The sequence below is a fragment of the Osmia lignaria genome, chromosome 13 (genome assembly GCF_051020975.1).
Source record: "Osmia lignaria lignaria isolate PbOS001 chromosome 13, iyOsmLign1, whole genome shotgun sequence".
NCBI classification, from domain to species: Eukaryota; Metazoa; Arthropoda; class Insecta; order Hymenoptera; family Megachilidae; genus Osmia; species Osmia lignaria.
In genome coordinates, this window is record NC_135044.1 from 7,301,769 (window position 1) to 7,319,996 (window position 18,228).

The following is an 18,228-nucleotide window of genomic DNA, read 5'->3' on the forward strand; positions in this document are numbered from 1 at the left end:
TTAACTTAAAAAATACAGACAGTACATCTTCGATCCTTGGAGTATTGACGTTTTGCTGTCTCATGGGGTTCGCCATATCGCGGAAGAGATAATTGGGGAGATGTCAGAGAAATATGGTGGGTGAGGCAATAAAAAAAGGCTATCGTTGACCATGCAGAATTTTTTTTGCAAATACCATTGACGTTTTTGTGATGAATGATTGTGCACAGTGTGTCGAAAAATAAAAGGAATTTTTAGAAGCTACATATTTCGAATTTGAAGACTAATATTTAAATTTAAATTTTCTGTTTCATATTATTTTTATTTTCTAAATTTTATGCTGTTCCTTTGAAAATCATTGATTCCAATATATGAAACTTTTTCGATTAAAAATTTCCTGTTCGTAAAAATGAAAATTGCGACGGAACGAACAAATTAATACTCGTCGTAAAACCTTGATATCTCATATTCATGCCTTTTTCTCTGAATAGTTCTTCTTCTTTCCAATAAATCCGGTGTCCTGTTTGATTTATCGTGCATTATCAAGAGAAACTAAACCGATTTGATACAGGAATAAAGCATACAAAGGACATATATTCTTCGGAAAGCTTAAAGAATTATTAGTAAAGGAAAGGACACATAGGTCTGTGCTATCAAAAAGAGAGGTATCTTTTTCTGTAGTCAACAGTTTACAAGAAACTGCTGGCTCGACTACTGTTTCGCTGAAAACAAAGGAAGGAAAATCACCTAGAGAAGCTTGATGCCAAATATGCGTTGGAATAGGTCCAGAAACGAATATGCAACATGCAAAATCCGTGAAAAAATATGTAAATATGGTGAACATAAAAATATTATTTATACATATAGTAACTGTTAGATACACAATGTAAAGGGTTACTAACGTTGAGTGTAGATAAAACATCATTTGAAGATCTTTTGTGTAACTATTTCTGAGAAAATGTATTAGAATGAATTATGAAATTATTTATAAAGTACTGGAAATAATATTATCGATAAATGCTGCAAGCAACTGTGCCAATGTAAACTGGATTTCTAAGGTCTTAGAAATAATTTATGGCCGGACAAAACCCTTGAAGAGAAATTTACTGGTCTAGGAGGTCTTCGAGGTCTGACAGACTACTCTAGGATTTAGTCACGTACGGCCCAAGTATGGTGAAAAAAATGTACAATAGTAGATATACTGCAGCCACATTGGCGTAACTAGGATTTTTGTCTGGGGGCCAAGTCCCCAAGTGTTCATTCATAATTTCAAGTATACAGATTGTCCCAGCTGAAGCAAGCCACCTAAATATCTCCTTCGTTGTTTATCTAAGTATAGTTGCATTTCGGCCTAAATAACAAATCCTCTTACTTATTCCAACAATTTCTGATGGAAAGGAAAGGAAAGGAACTAGGCAAACACCTTAGTCTCCAGCTAGATAGGGCCTATCTAGTTACACAGTGGTTGTAAAATCAGTCAAACGTGAAGATACATGAAATTCGAGCACGGAAACGGTTTTGGAAGATATATGGATAGATAAGGAACTCGGGTCTCGTTCAAGATCTAAATCAAGGTTATATGATGCAAATATTGAAATTAGATTTTCGGTTGCATGCTTCTATGAAGTATTAATATGTACAGAGACATCTGTGTCGCCCCCAAAGCATTTTGAAATATGCACGGCCCTGGTTAGATCACTAGGTACCATCGTTTAACGCTTTAATTTACGACGCTACATTGTTTCCACCAACCATACCTGAGTGCTGCATGTCCCCGTAAAGCTCAGCAGGTAAACTCTAATACCGAGGTCTCATAAACCCTAAAGAAATTTTCAAAATACAGTTACACTGAAGCTTCAAAACTGCTTTAAGAAAACGTTAAGTGGACTGCATGATTATGAAATGGTTGAGAAAGATGAAGGCCAAGTTAATTTTTTTTAAATAAAACTATATATTTTTTCAAATCCAATAGTGCCTTTCAGGTGTTTACAAATTTATTGATTGCGGTGAAAGAAAACCCACCCAAACAGGAAGTACTGATGGAGGTCCTGGCGGAAGTGCCACGTGTTAAACACTGCCTCTTGAAACAGATAGGAAGGGTGTGTGTCCCGCACAGTAGGCCCAAAGGTTGATACATACAACTTCCTGTTCAAAAAGGTCTTCTTTCGTTGCAAATCAGTAAATTCGTAAGCACATGTGACCTCTGCGTGACACCATCATTAAGTTCCTAAAAAATCTCTAATTATGCAAACTCGTGTTATGCAAAACGAAGAATAAGTACATACAAAAAGTAAGGTTAAATTCTAAAAATTAACATTTTTATATATGTATGTATGTCCAAGGCCGTAGATCTACATTATCAAGACCTACGGTTCGTTCGATGGAGCGTAGTCACAATATGTTACCAAAGCTGTCTATTGTTTCAAATATATTCGCATGAGACAACCGATATATCATTTAGACGCTAAATATGCTTGATCGCGACGAAAACAAGCGTGCTCTTACGTTGGTCCCTGGTATTACATAGTGGCTGTGGACGATTCATGCTACGCATCAAGTATGAGTCAATTACTAAAGCAGTATAAAATGACGCGATATAAATATTAAACGCATTTTTAAGTGCAAATCGTTTTATCAGTGCCACGAATTTCATTCCTTAGTGTTTCATATCATTGTGCAAATTTCGTTCTGCATCGTGATATCTGCTCACGAACCGTAACTTTCGTCGTTGGATCAAACTAAATAACAAAGTTGAATTCTCCACGGGACCTAACCTCCTTTCAAAACATATTAATGAATTCGTTGATGCGTTTAAATGGTCAAGGTTCATGAATTTCGATTATGCCGGAAAAAATACGTAGTTTTTGAAATATTTATCTTTCATTAAAAATATTAAAATTAAAATGACATGAAATATAAGATTAAATTGGTCCGCCAGCCGAGAATTAAAAGAAGTGTATAAGTATTGGATGTTTCGACCTTGTGAATGGAGTGTTTGTCAAAATGACAGTCAAAATAAATTGTGAACGATTGTGGTAAAAAGTGAAAGAAAGTGAACAGGATACGATAATACGATGTGGAAACACGATAACCGTCTGATTGGAGGTTATTTAAGGCGAAGAGTTCTGGTGAAACGAAGAAAACATTGACTCTAACTACTTTTAATGTATCACTGTGTGAGGCGTGTGTTTGAGGTTAACCACGTGCGAGGCAATTTCTATGGCGGACATTTTTAAAAGTTGTAAGTATGTACATATATTAATTCTATTTCTAACACAATTTTACTAATCCAACTAACTAAGAAATTAATTGTACGCATTTAAGAGTAATGACTATTTTATACATAAACGGTAATCTGATATCGTGTATGATATCAGCTAATTTAATTAACTTTTCAAGCTCTTGATCATGCATGTAATCTTAAGTTAAATGTTGGCGGTGTTATCGGCGACACCAAGATTAATATGTACGTGGTGAATGAAGAATTTAACGGTGAAAGTCACGTGAAATTGAAGATTCCAGGGATACGTTTACATCCTTCGTCTGGACTTAAATGTCTATAGTGCTTTATATCGTGGCATGACGTTTGAATACGGATCGGTGCAAGGAGCATAGAAAAACTGGACAGACGAGACGTGAGACGTTCAGAAATATTATCTCTGAACATGTGGGATCGGTATAATAAAATCCTGTCGGTTTAAGGTTTCTACAAAGTATCAAACCGACGTGTATTTTTAATTAACACCTTCCTTTTATTTGATTTGTATGATTGATCGAATCACATTATTAATTAGGCCTGTGTAAAACTAGGGGGTTAGTTGGTGTGTATAAAGTACCCCTTCTGGCCCCTGTGCCGTCCTACAAGACTTCTGGTGATCGGTGGACAGTGCCTACCTTACGAAAAGGGCGGGAATATATTTGAATTTAAAATAGTACAGCCTAATAGAAATTTAAAAAAAAGAGTATAATTAATTGATTAACGACGAACGAACAAACTTTATGACAACATCTATCCACATAGTACTCACCGTGTAGTGAACACCCAGCAACAAATTCTCTTCTATGCACTAATTTCCTTAACTAAACTGTCATTGTTTACATGTACATTTATTATGTTCATATGTCAACACGTAAGGTTCACACAGAAGAGTATTTATCTATTTTTCACAGTAATGTTTCTATCACAAACGATATACTGCTCTCAAATTAATTCACTGACATAAGCACTTAAATTAGTATCAGTAATGAATAATGGAGTTAACTGAACGGTTTTCTTTCTTTACTGTGCATCTTCACTCCCACGTGCAAACTATCAGGGATGTAATTTTAGTCGAACCTTTACATTCGATGCCGCAAATAATTTAATGTGCAAAATTTTTAAAATATTTATAATTTTGTTTTGTATGAAAGTGAACTGAATATTTCATTTTATCGGTGCAAACTTGAATTTTTGTTTAAATCTGTATTTTAAAGTTACTATATGGTATTAAGGAGGGTTGTAACATAATAATAATAATCGTTTTGTGGGTGCAGGATCTCTAGGGACTTCAAGTTTAATTTAAAGTTGCTGTTATCGATAAATATCGATATATCGAATTATCGTTAACACTTCGGTATTATCGATATTTATCGACAATAGCACTTTTAAATTAAACTTAAAATCTCTAGCGATCTTTTACCCACAAAACAATGATTGCTGTTATATTATAATTCCCGTATAAACATTTTTAAAGGATTAAAAAGTTATGTACTGAAAAATATTATATTATTGTTTTTAGGAATATATAAATTTGTTCGTTCCAATGTATTATGTTTCAACGAGAAAATTTGGACTACCACTACAAACAATTGATTTTTATGATTGGTACTGGTATCATTTATTATGTGCTCGTAAATATACAATGAATATCGTTACTATATAAAATGTTTACAAATGTTGGATTTAATTAAATATCTTCAAATTATCAAAAGGAAAAACATTGGAGGAGATGGTGGTTACTAAATATAGCTTTGTTTAAAAGTCGAAGGTGAGAACCTCAAAAGATATCTTACAAATCAAGTCTGAAACAATAGACATTTTCATTCTAATCTTAAAATAACTTTCTGTTTTCTGATAATCTTTACTACACATGCATAAATTCAATTTTCATTTGTAATGTTAAAACGAAGGTAACAAAATGAAATTTTATGTTTTAAAATACCTACTGTTAAAAATTCAACTGTTTCGAAAATTGTTTGAAATTATTTATAAAATTCTACGGTAATTTAGAATCATTTCATGAACGGGTTAATTAAAAATGTACAGTGCTATATGATAATAGCTACAGCATGCGTGTACCGATTGATAGCATCAGGTAAATTACTAATCATGCGTGCCTCACATAACGGACAAGTGTTTTCTGTAGAATCAACAGGTCAAATCGAAGTCAAATTCTTACTTTCAGTTGTGCAGCTCGAGCTATACGTGCTCTAAAGCACAATACAAGCCAAAAGAAATATTTGTTAAGAATAAGGCAGCTTTGAGGCTTAAAAATGAAATGTAATTCACCGAATGCTTCTCAACTCTCTGTATTAAGTGAAAAATTAAAATTCGTTAAAAATTCTACAAACGAATGTGATATGAACCATATTCAACAATTACGTAATTAAAATGTCATAATTACACCTTTTACCGTAATTTAAACAGAAAACCCTGAAAAAGAATTGTGAAGTATGGCTATCCGCAACACCCTCTTTATGCATGTCCCTCTACCCCTCCCTCTCTCGTCACCGCCCCTAGCTCGTTCGCGCATTCAGTCATACCGTCTCATCTCTCCTCCTCCATTCTTGCCTATTTCAACTTTTTTTTTGCTATTTCCCTTCCATTTTAGTCAGAACAAACAAATCAAAATTAAAAGAAAAAAAGGAAACGTGATACGTTCGAACGAAGGAGTGAAAGAGCCAGTGATTATGATTACTTTTCTTACGTCATCGAAATATCCACGAAGCGAAAACGTATCGCGCGACCAACCGTCAAACACAATACGTTTGCATGTACCCTTGCGTGTTATGTCATTTTCCTTCCTGCTGGTTCATCGCTGATCGCGTCCACGGCCGCGGTCATTCCCTTTCCTTTCCGTGACCATGCCACCCTCGAATAACGAGAGGATCGGTCGAGGACACAGAGAGGAGATGCGATTCACGACGCATTCGCGGAACACGTGAACCACGGGTGCAAAGGACAGCAGCGATAGTGAGACGATAGTGTCGGGCGAACGGACATGCGAGTTGTCGGAAAAGAGAAAGACAGAGATAGGGTTGGGGTGAAAGATATCCAAAAGAGGGATAAAGAGAGATACTATAGGGAGGGAGAGAGGGTAAGGGATGAAGAGAAGGAGGAGGAAGAAGAGGAGGAGGAGGGTATACGAGTCTCTGTCTTTCTCTGTCCCCTTTTCGTCGCGCACCAAACCGATTGGCAATGTGTAGCCGCGTGCGCCACAACGATGGCCGATCGAAAAAGACTAACAAGAAGGCAACGACGAAAATGACGAAAACAACGACGATGACCAGGACGAGAAAGAAAACGTAGTTTCTCGTCAAACCCACGTCGGTGACGCTTAACGTTGAAGCTGCTCTGGGCGTCGCGGCGCTCACACATCGGCTCACTGAGCCCGAAGTAGGCGACACAGCCGGAACAGAAGACCGCGGCTACGGCCAACAAGGACCGAGAGAGTAAACCGACCTCTCCAGGTACCGTTGCGCGTGCGCCCCTTCTCCTGGTCATCGTCGTTGAATCAATTTTTTAGCTGTTGAAATTTCCGTTAAATTACCAATCGATTCCTTTTTCGTCCAAAAACACTTTTTAAATATTTCAAATGTATCTATTCCCTCGGATAACGTCATTCAACATTTTCGTCCACCTATTTGCGTTTAAAACCATTACTAAGGGAGAGAGAAGTGTGGCGGGGTGGTTCGCAAAGTTATATTTTATTTTTATTAAACAGGGCTTATCTCACAGTAATTTTTCCTAAAGAATGTTAACTTTTAGCGTTTCTTTAGCTTGTAAACAAATTCAAAGAAAATTACATTATCAATAATTTTTTAAATTATAAATTAATTATTTGTTTCAAACAATTTTACGTATTAATAGCAATCCTAAGACTATTAAATATTAAATTTAATTTATTTTCAAAGCGAATGTAATAGTACATATATAGTATATCAATATATACATTTTTTTGTTTTATTTGCATCTAATAAGCTTATGTAAAAATGTCTCAGCTATATGAATTATTAAATTGATAATAATTTATGAATATAAATTCATATAACTTGTTTCAGGCAGCCGTAGACCTTGCGAAAAATCTATTTTTTATTGATAAGATATGAAAGTTTTATAATTTCAATTTAATCTTCCCAATATTCTTCGAATATTTCAGTCGAAAATACGAAAATGCGTGTACATGCTTGGAAGCTTTTATGTGTCGCAATTACTTAATTGCTTGATACTGATTGGCCTTTTTGGTGGAGGAAGATTGACGGGGTTCTTGGCCCATGATTTGCGTGCTTCGTGTTAGGTGAATTTCTATTGGTTAAGTTGCCTCCAACCCCGACGAATCAGCCGTTTATTTCTAAATTATTTCTACCTTGAGAAACAGTAAGCGCCTAGGTTTTTCTATCAGACACAAATAACTTAGGAAGTAATTCAAAGTATCCTTTAGCGCAATAAAATGTATTCATAGCTAAAAACGATATCCAATAAAAGATAGTTAACTTTTAATGTGTTGCCAAGCGAAATACAAGAGAAGAAGAGAGCTTGGTAACAGTGCAAGTTTAGGTTTAGATACGCACTCTGGCGGTGGTTGTACCAAACGTTAGCATCAATATGGCTGTTGTTGGGTGAGCAGTGTGTGGAGAGACGCGGTCGCGGCAGTTCCCTTTGCGGTCTGTAGTGTGAGGTATGCTGTAGTAGGGAAAAACGTTTTTATATCAGACTAACAGGTTATCGAAAAATTCGACAAAATTAATTTTATTGTGGGGAAAAACAGATAAACAACATGCAGAGTGAAAACGCTTCGGTGCAAGGTATGCAGTTTCGGTGTTTGCCCAAGTGTTTTTTTTTCCGAATGTTGTTTACGAATATTTAGCATCCGAAAGCACGCTAGTCTTCACACGCAGCCTCAACACACGTTCGATCGATTTGTCGTTACATTTATTGACATTGTTATTCAGTGCCTACTAACTCAATCCACATAAATGCAAATGAAGTTCCTCGACAACTGTATCTTCTGATATAATTGTATAAGTTCTTTGTGAAAAATTGACTATGTACCCCTCGACATATACTATGTTAATTTTTTGAATAATTTTCCGAAGTATTTCGTGAAGTTAATTTTTTAAAGTATTATATATGCGATGGCTTTGCTGCAAAAGTTTTTAAAAATTTCTACAAATTTAATAAGTCCTTAATATCGTTAATGTTTCGTAAAACAAGAATGATAATTTGATAATGTTTTTATATCACGTTATATTTATCGTTATTTACTTAATGTCGTTTAAGATCATAAGAAATTTTATATAATTTGTTTGTAATTTTTCCACATTTGTGTGCGAGTTGTATTCAAAAATGTAAGTGACTGTTAGTGGGTGCGTGAAGCGTCCGTGTTCGACAAATTTTAAATACTTACCCCCAGACATCAGAGATAATTAACTTTTCCTTCCAAAAAAAAAAAAAAAATGTTTAATTACTACTCTTTCTGTGTAAAATCTAATGCATAAAAAATTGCATAAATTTTTATATGTATATCTATTTACAACAAAAATTCAAACAAGCTTTTTAATGTAATTTTTTTTACTGTGCTTGAAGTATTACTTTAATTAGGTTTATTGTGTTCATTAGATTTTTATAATTACATAATTTTTAATTATGGAAGGAAAAGAGTTATTAGAATTTGATTATCTGTATGGTTGCTTTTATTAGATTACTTTTTGATGATTTTTCAAAATCAAATCTTTCAACATACATATTTATCAATGTGCAGATACCAAAAAGAAAATGATTAAAAGTGAAGAAATTCCAAAATTGAGCAATGATGCATCAAGATCATCGATTATTGAATTATTTCCTTGGATTTTAAAATTCAAACAAATGTGCAAATGTATATACACGTACAAAAGTATGGCATCTTTAACAGAACTTATGCAATTTTATGTGAGGTAATATTATTACAAGTTTATTCTAATAGTACTTACAGTTTACCAGTAATATTTTTTTTTCTGGGAACTGGTGAAAAAACTATAAAATGTAGTTTTTACACACCTGTTATACTAATAAGGAATTAAAATTATTGCAGTAAAAAATTTAAGATATTTATCAGTAAACTTGTTAAATTATTGTTAATTTAAAATCTTAAAATTTGAAGAATATTTTAATATATAATTTACTTGCAGAAATGTAAGTGCTAGTGTGAATGAATGTTATACAAAGCCTTTAAGAACTGAAAAATTAAAGGAGTTTATTAGCGAAACTTTGGTGTTATTCTTATATATTTATCGGGAGCTTTCTGAGGTAAACAAATTTTTTTATCCTAATTTATCACAGTGATCTAGATCATTTTTCTCAGTGGGGGATATATTAATACAGTCTAACTTATTATTTTTTAGGATCAAAATAGATTCATTTATTTAAGTAATATGTCAGACCTATTAGCACTGTACATAGACATGGAGTTGAAGGCATCTAGAAAAAGAATAGAGGATCGTGATAAAATTTGTGCAAGACTTACTTCTTGTCTCTATGTTTATCTAGGTATGATGATATTTTCACACAATATGTATTTTAATTTAAATATAGACATATAAATGTGTAATATCATTAAGAAAAAAGAACAAACATTTACTTAACATCTCTTTCAGACCATTCAGTTGAGCATTTATTAGATACTTTAATGAAAATACAATTTATGTGTCAGAGCTATCATGATATTTTGGACCCAGTAATAACGTAAGTACAAATCATAATGAAAAGTTAGTTTTCAGGTTCCTTTCAAATCAAAGTTAATTAAAGTGTGATAGTATATTATGTTATATGGTTCTTTAGGAAAATAATGAAAAATATTCCTGCACACCCAGAAACAAGTATCATGTATCTCCGTTATTTTTTAATTTATTGCTTGTGGAGGAAAATAAATGATGATATGGCTGTAAGAAATCAAATAACAGCTACTGCACTTGCATCTCTGGGGCCACTGCCATCTACATTTTCACCAAGTATATTAGGAGATGTATTACCAAAAGTGCCAAAAAGTCAACAAAATTCTACAGAAACTCTACTGCAGCACAAATTTGATATAAAAAAGCATTGTGAAATATTTCTACAGTACTGCAGAAAAAGCAATGGAAGTGAATGCCAGAAGGACGGACCTGCACCTCTCACTGATTCGTCCAGTAGTATTAACTCAAAAATGGTATTTATATTTTTATATTACTTATTTTTTTTTACAAAATAGTAATTTTGTTTTGATAAACATAAAAATGGTGATGATACAAGTATTACACAACTAAAGTTTATCGTTTACATGTACACAGGCGATAAGCTTTGTGCAGATAATACAATTAATTTTATTATGCCAAAACTAATAAAATTTGTGTTCACGCTCAGCCGGAAGATAGCGCAGTTAAACACATAGAGCATGTAGATAATGTAAATTCAGTAATATCAGATAAAACTAAGCAAAACGAGTCTATTTCTATGCTAAAATCTTTGAAATTTCATAATTTAGAAGAAAAAACTAGTTTTAAATGTTTAGGTAGTTTTTCGAATAATATTTCAACAAAGCAAATTAATCCTAATCTTATTAAATCAAATAAAAATTGTTCACAAAGAAAATGTAAAAAGTCCAATGAAATTGTAATAATCGATTTAACTAGCGATGTAGTACTGGAAAAATGTATAAAGAAAAGAAAGTTGAGAAAATTGCCGTGGTTAGAAGAGGCGAAGAAAAGGATTGATATGAAGATAGTGAAGTCATCACAGAAGATGAAGAAGAAAAAGAAGCACAACCAAGAGAATGGAGATCGTATTCAGAATCCACTGAATATGTTAAGGAGTTACCACACGAAAGATACACTTCAACCATCAAATTGTGTGGAAAAAGTCGGTTCAAGGAACGATTCAAATACTTGCCAGTCGGCTGGCGTTAAAAGTAATGAGAATAACATTGAGATCAATGCCGAGTTGGTAAATTGTAAAGAGAATACGAGAAAATTAAACGGCACCGAAGTCAATATTAAAGAAGTAAACGTGAAAGTCTCGCCGGGAACTGTTGCGCCAGTTTTAACAAAGATTTTCTCATCGAAAAAGCAAATATCAAAAATATCAGATATCGTTATTAGTAATAATTATTTAAATAACGGCGATGTTTCGAATGTACAGAGCGACGAAAAAGAAAACGATAGATTTAATAAACAGACTGTGATTAAACGACTGATAGAAACAGACATTTTCCCCGAGTCTGAAGCGTGCGAAAAAGTTGAAAGTTTTAAAAAAATCTGTGATCTAGAAACGGAACGGCCGGGTGTAAATAATACCGCTGTATGTACTCAGTATTATTTGAAAGGGGATCCCGTTAAATCTAATCGTTCTAAGTTTAATGTAATTAGCGACGAAATGACTGAGAAAGTTACATTATCGATAAACGAGGAACACGATCAGGATATTTCAATTGACGAAACGTTACGCAATGTTTGTTCTAGCGAAACAACAGGCTATACTAATAACATAGTTAATTTTGAAATTAAACAAAAAGAATTTACAAAAGGTACGACTTTTACTAAAGCAGCAGAGACTTTTGAAATCAAAGATACGCAGCAATTATCGCGTGAAAATTCAGTGACAGAAGAAAAGTTTGAACCGCAAACAGAATTGAAATCACTAAAATCTGCGAACACAATGGATGAATCGAAGAAGGAACGATATTGTGCGCAAATAGAATTAGAAAGTTATAATTATGAGACGGACAATGATGTAACAGGAGATAAATCAAGCATTGCTAATAGTAGAGAATCTATTTTCGAATCTTATTCTATAAATAAAAAAGATATTTCTAATACAATTAATGCAACGTGCCCGAGTGAAAATTCTTGTAAAAATTTTAATAAATCCGTTGATAAGAAAGACGTTCCTGAAGAGATGTCCCGCTCGTCATCAGAGGTAACGTCGAAGAGAGAGTGTGACAATTCATACAAAGTAACAGATCAGGTAAATGTACGTAATAGTATCGATAATAAATATAATATCGTTCAAGATTCCGAATTACAAGATAGTATCGATGGTCTGTCGTTGTTGGCTAGCGTTTCGCAACACGTGCCTCACTTAAAACCTGAATCCGAGGTAAAGTGTGAACAAATAAAGGTAAAAGATTACGCATCCTTGAAGTACACGTGTTACAATCAAATCACCGACGATGAAACGGACACGAATGATTCTTCGAACACCGTGTCTCAGTTATTGGAAAATCCATCCTCAGAAATCATCAACAGAATCGTTGGTATTTACCCGGAGGATGCGTTAAACAAGGTACTTCACGTTGAAGTAGCGTCAAACGACACGGACGATAATAAATTGTGCAAAATAGCATCTAATTCTGAAGCAGAGGTAAATTATGAAACGGAAATGTTAACGAATAATTTCGCTCCTACAGAGAACAATACACAGACCATGAAAGAGAACACAAATGTGATACTTAACGGAGAGACTGTGGTTCTACTACAGAAATCACCCAACAGTAATTTGTACATAATAAACAAAGCTGTGGAGAATTCAAAGGATCACATCAACGACGAAGACGGTGGTAAATCGAAGGAAAAATCTTGGGTATCCTCGTCTGAAGAGTGTGGACAGTTCGAAGCCGTTGCTTCCCTGGATCATGCATCGTACAATTTAGAATTAACCTTGTACAATAAAGAATTACCATACCAAGAGAACAAATTCAGTTCAGTCGCGAGAGGCAAAGGAATCAAGGTAGAGCTGGAGGACGGTAATTTCTCAGATACAAAATCCTATTCGCTATCCACCGAAATGCTCCCCGTCAATTCCCAGATGTATCAGGATGTAAATGCAATGAGTAAATCGATCGATAAGCGGAAATCCTCGAATCTCGCGTACCGTCAGAATATTAAACAGGAGTATAGCAACATATCCAATCACATCCCGTCGAACTGCGTCATTCCGGGGTGCAATAGAATTCATTCGCATTCTCACGATGTCGATGCTCAACACCCTCTTCACATACCCGCCACTCATCCGACCACGTTGCCACAGATTTATGGTAATTGCCCTGGAAACGCGGACTTGTGCGTACCGTATCACAAACACTGCACCTCCGTATCGTGCAACCTACAAATCAACAACGCCACGTCCCTTTGCTCTCATTCGAAATCGAGCAGCCCGTGCGGAAGGTCGCGTTGCTCTTGTTTAAATTGTGCGTACGATATCGTCACGCATTGTAGACAATGTATACATCCGAGCGCGGATACTCGCGTGTCTTGTATCGAAAGTACTCCGTATTTCTTGCCGGCCCAGTCGCCAGTACAAAGCCCTACCGTCCAGGAGCATGAGAGAACGAAAAGCGAGACCGTGATAGGGAAACGGTACGATGATCAGTTGTTGTGTAAAATAGAGAAGAGCCTGTTGCAGAGTAACACGTTGGAGAAGCTCGAGGTGCAATGCGACTCGAAGAAGGTATTCAGAAAGGAGGCGGATAACAAGTTGCCGTTGAAGAAGAGGTTGAAGGTGCACGCTATGGCGTACGAGGAGATGCCGATTAAAGCCGAGAGGATGGATAATTATCCTGCTGTGCCTATGATGTCGATAGCTGCTTTAGAAGCGTCAGAGAGTAGTCAGAAGAGATCTGTTCTTAAGAGCGAATACCAATTGTTTTCCACTAGCAAGGAGGATCCTCGTGATGAATATCATTGCGGTTCTGGCTTAGCGAGAAGAAGTTACTTAAAAGACTCTGCTACTCGTCAAAATCTTACCAAAGAGAATACGAAAAAGATCGAACGTCAATTTCGTTTGACAAACGATCAGCCTGATAGTACATTGTGCCAAGAATCTTGCCTACAACGGACAGTGAAAACGACAGTGGAGGGCAAAGAAATCAATTTGCCTGATATAACGTCGTTGAAAAGATTCGAAATGGAGTCGATGGGGGAGGAGGGAACGTATAAGAAGGCTAAAAAGACACCCTTAAGGCAAACGAGAAGTTCAAAGAGAAACGTTCCTAAGGTAAATTATTCTTACACCGATGTTGATCCAGAATGGAATCCGTCCGGTGAGTCAAAACGCAAACGTAAAAAGACTAGTCGATGATTGATACCGCCTCGTTATAACGATTCCCTATTGTAAGAAATGTTTGCTCGGAATTCTAAGTAAAAAACAAAAAGCAAGTGTACATTAATCTGATAAGACTGGCATTGTAAAATTTGTAAATATTGTACAAACGGAGGTGAATCGTCACGGGAAGATTCGTGCGCGTAGTACAACTTCTGAAGATCAACGTCAGTGAAGATTTTTTGGAGGGACCTCGATGCGTCAACCTGGAAGATATTTAGAGATCATATAGATCGTACATGTGTTCACGTTAGATTTTATACAAAAGCTATAAAAGATCATTTAATGTTTATAAATTTATTGTGTATAAGACTGGGCAGTATTATACATTCTTTTTCTATTTTTTTTTTTTTTTCTTTTTAATTTGCTCACTTATACTTAGTTTCTTAATAATTCTCATTAATTTAATGAATTTAAAATTATTTAAAAATGAATTTTAACTTTTAAAAGGACTAGATTTTGTATATTCTGAAATGAATTACTTTTGTATATACGTAATTCTGTACATATACGATATAGTAATGCAAAGTAATAACATGCTGAAATTTCAATTTTATCAATATTCTACTGAAGGTAAGATGATTTATATACTTACAAGTAAAAATAAATTTAATATAATTTAATGTCTGCAATCATGAAGCAGGGCTTTCAATATAAATGTTTTATAGAATTCTCAGATTAAAAATAATGTTACATAATTATTTACAGCGTTGAAAGTACGAATGAATATAATACATGAAAATACAACTAATTTTAATTTTATTTTAAATTTTAAATTAGTGTTTTCAAAATTTAATAACTGTTTTACATTTTACAGTTCTATGAATTATGTAAATTCAGAGAAATAAGACAACCAGGCTGATGATAAAATTAAATGTTGCCAAACAAGACTTGAATAGGTAAAATTGATGATGAATTGTAAAGTATATTTTTTTGAATAATATCAATATTAATTCTATAGTTACTATGTTATAGTAAGTTCAGAAATTAATAATATTTTACATTTCAGATTAAATTATTCCCTCGTATTCAAGGACTTCAAGAAAATACAAACTCCACAGTGTCAATAAACTTGCCAAATTACATAGAAGTAATTGTACCCCCATGCAGAATGAGATACGTCACATTTCATTTTTCGATCTGTCCCCTTAATATCTATACCAACATAATTTGTTATAAGTACACAGATATGTATCACAATGCAGATAACATAACTAGTCATCACTAATTGTTTAGAAATGAAAACTTTCATTCTATTTACACAAGAAACTACAACAGAATAATAGCTACTTAAAAAAAAAATCAGATTAAAAAATTAAAAACATTATATAGAACTTATAAAAAGAAACATTTTAGTCTTTATATAGTTGTTAAAGTGGATAGGAATTTTTTTACATAAAAAGTCATTTGATATGATACTCGAATTAATAGCATTTTGCATTAATTTATGTTTTAAAGACTCTACATATATTTTTAATAATTATTCGGCTACTTTTTCCAAATGTGGGTAAAATATGCCTCACTGTACAAATTTTAAATGGAAAGAGTTAGTGTAACGTTTAAAGGATAAACGTCCAAGAATCTTATGCGTTAATCATCATTCAAGTCAATTTATTACTTCATTTTTAGTTCGAATGTCTTTGACGTAAATGTAACAATCATGTCCAGTCATTTAAAAATCAGAAATGACTTATATACCCTAGTGCCATATCCTTTATGTTTGATGTTCATGTCTACAACTATTAGTTAATTATTATACCTGATTCTATTAATATATAGTATATTTACTTGAATGTTTTATCACAGAAAGTATAATGGAATTTTACGGTTTTGCTCATCATCGACAAATATACAATTCGTTCCTCGTCATACAACTAAGCATAATCAAATTTACTATTTCATGATGAAACGTCTTTGATATAAATAATAAAAAATAAAGTTTATCATATGTACAAAGTTTACAAATAGCTATAAATCTCGCATTCAACAAAAAGTTACATGGTATTCCTAAGTTCTTATATCGTTACCATTAATTTATTTATTCATTTGAAAAAGAAGTCTGATAGTTTTAAGTTGAACCTAAATAGATTTATGATTATATGTACTGATTGAAATTATGTGATCAAATAATTTCCAACTGCTTCCACGTGGTATGAGCTGATTATTTATAGAGAAAATTGTTTTATGCAGCGTGAAGCATTTGTTAAGGAAAGTCTGATATCAGAGATATTAATTTAGTACAATAACATCACATCAAATCCCTCATTCATTCGTGTTCATGAAAAAAATTCATTATTGTGTCTGTGTAGAACAGTCTGTTATAATAATAAATAATATTAGTAGTAATAAACCCGTATTTGCCTATACTTGTAAATTACATACATAGGTTGAATTCTTTAAAAAGTATATTACCAACATACTTACCTCACATTTACCTCCCAGACATTCATCTTTTACGTTTATATTGTAACTAAAACTGAACGTAATATAATTTATAACAGGGTACAATTGTCTGAATACTTTTAACATTTTTTTATTTTTTTTATTTTTTATTTTGTAGTTGCGTTTTTACAAAAGATTTTAATTTGTAATAGTATACCTGATTTTATAAAACGTGTTTTTGGTATATTTATATATTCATTAATGAATTTTTATTCTTTAAATATTCTATGAATATAAATTTTTTTTGGGTTGCTAATGTATGTACTTTAGATACAGTAATTCATATTGTCATTTCTCATAGAAAAGATTAAATTAGAATGAAGAATGTATAAAAAATAAAACTATTTTAAATTCCAAAGCATATAATAAATATAGTTGTAGTTTCTTATATACCGAATATATTTTTAATTAGGCTTTTAAAAGTAGGAGATATAGAAATAATACAAATTATTTTAAATTCAATGAAATATGAAAATATATATCTGTAACTTTTTATGTACAGTTATTGTAAATACAAGCATCTTTAAATATATTGAAATGATCTATTAATAATTTACGTTTAAAACATTAGCAATATAATGATAGTGTTTTCTTCTCCATTGTTAAAATGGAGAAGGAAAGATCCTGATGAGTTCATGACCCTCATCCAATTCATTCATCACCAAAGGTTCCATTCCATATTCTATTTGCATGTGATAATTTATTAATGCATACTGTGCAATAAGTAATTTGTTTTTAGTAATAATAAGTACCTCTTAAATTCGGTTTTTAAATATTTTAATGAGATTATAAATTTCTACAAAATATAAAAACTTCATATTATCCTAGTTATATTACCATCTATAATTTTTAGGATATATATTAATTTGTATTACGTTTCTGTAACTGAGTATAAATAACTTTATCATAGTCTGAAATTTGAATCAATATTATTTTATTAGGATAAAATAAAGATACAATAATATTTGCTTCGGGGAAAGTATTAAAAAATCTAAAACTAATATTTCGCTTTACTTTCAGCAATCAGATATATTTTATTTGCTTTATATTATGTAACTTAAACTAATTTTTTTAAAAAGTATTTGGTATTTTGTACCTTCTTAAATCTATAACTTAAAATATCTTATTGTGTTTAATTTAAAACATATCATTAACAGTCTGGCAGCCTCTATTGTATAAAACTATTGTACAAATTAATGAATGACATATGTAAAATTTGTACAATGGAATAGTCTAATAATACAAAATACAATGAATATAGATCACTAACAATTAAAACACTAAAAACATATATCTATAATTTAAGCATTGTAAAAGAGATCATTGAAAACATTTCTGTCATAAATTTTATATCTAAAGGCATACTTTTTATAGATGGTATTAAGTATATCTATATATATTTACAAAGTGATGAGCTTAGAAAAATTGGAAAGATT

The 18,228-nt window shown here is 32.8% G+C and overlaps 2 protein-coding genes across 6 annotated transcripts in view; one reads left to right on the forward strand and one right to left on the reverse strand.

The window, feature by feature from the left end:
• LOC117602224 (adenosine receptor A1) overlaps positions 1-6,632 on the reverse strand; it is a 39,469-nt gene extending 32,837 nt beyond the window's left edge. Inside the window, exons 1-3 of one of the 5 annotated variants that reach the window (XM_034319960.2) lie at positions 6,565-6,632; positions 5,946-6,090; positions 4,008-4,288 (exon numbers count right to left, since the gene is read on the reverse strand). The gene's annotated coding sequence lies outside the window, so the exon portion shown is untranslated. Of the gene's footprint in view, positions 1-4,007; positions 4,633-5,945 lie in introns of those variants that run through there. The other 4 variants (XM_034319962.2, XM_034319961.2, XM_034319959.2 and 1 more) reach the window with 4 other exon arrangements.
• Positions 6,633-7,986: 1,354 nt separating this feature from the next.
• Positions 7,987-18,079, forward strand: LOC117601936 (uncharacterized). Its single transcript, XM_034319308.2, has 9 exons — positions 7,987-8,043; positions 9,000-9,174; positions 9,409-9,526; positions 9,622-9,766; positions 9,874-9,961; positions 10,058-10,424; positions 10,619-14,923; positions 15,168-15,249; positions 15,360-18,079. Exons 1-7 carry the CDS (start codon positions 8,016-8,018, stop codon positions 14,327-14,329), a joined length of 4,632 nt encoding a protein of 1,543 aa, XP_034175199.2. The 5' UTR covers positions 7,987-8,015; the 3' UTR covers positions 14,330-14,923; positions 15,168-15,249; positions 15,360-18,079.
• Positions 18,080-18,228: the final 149 nt, after the last annotated feature.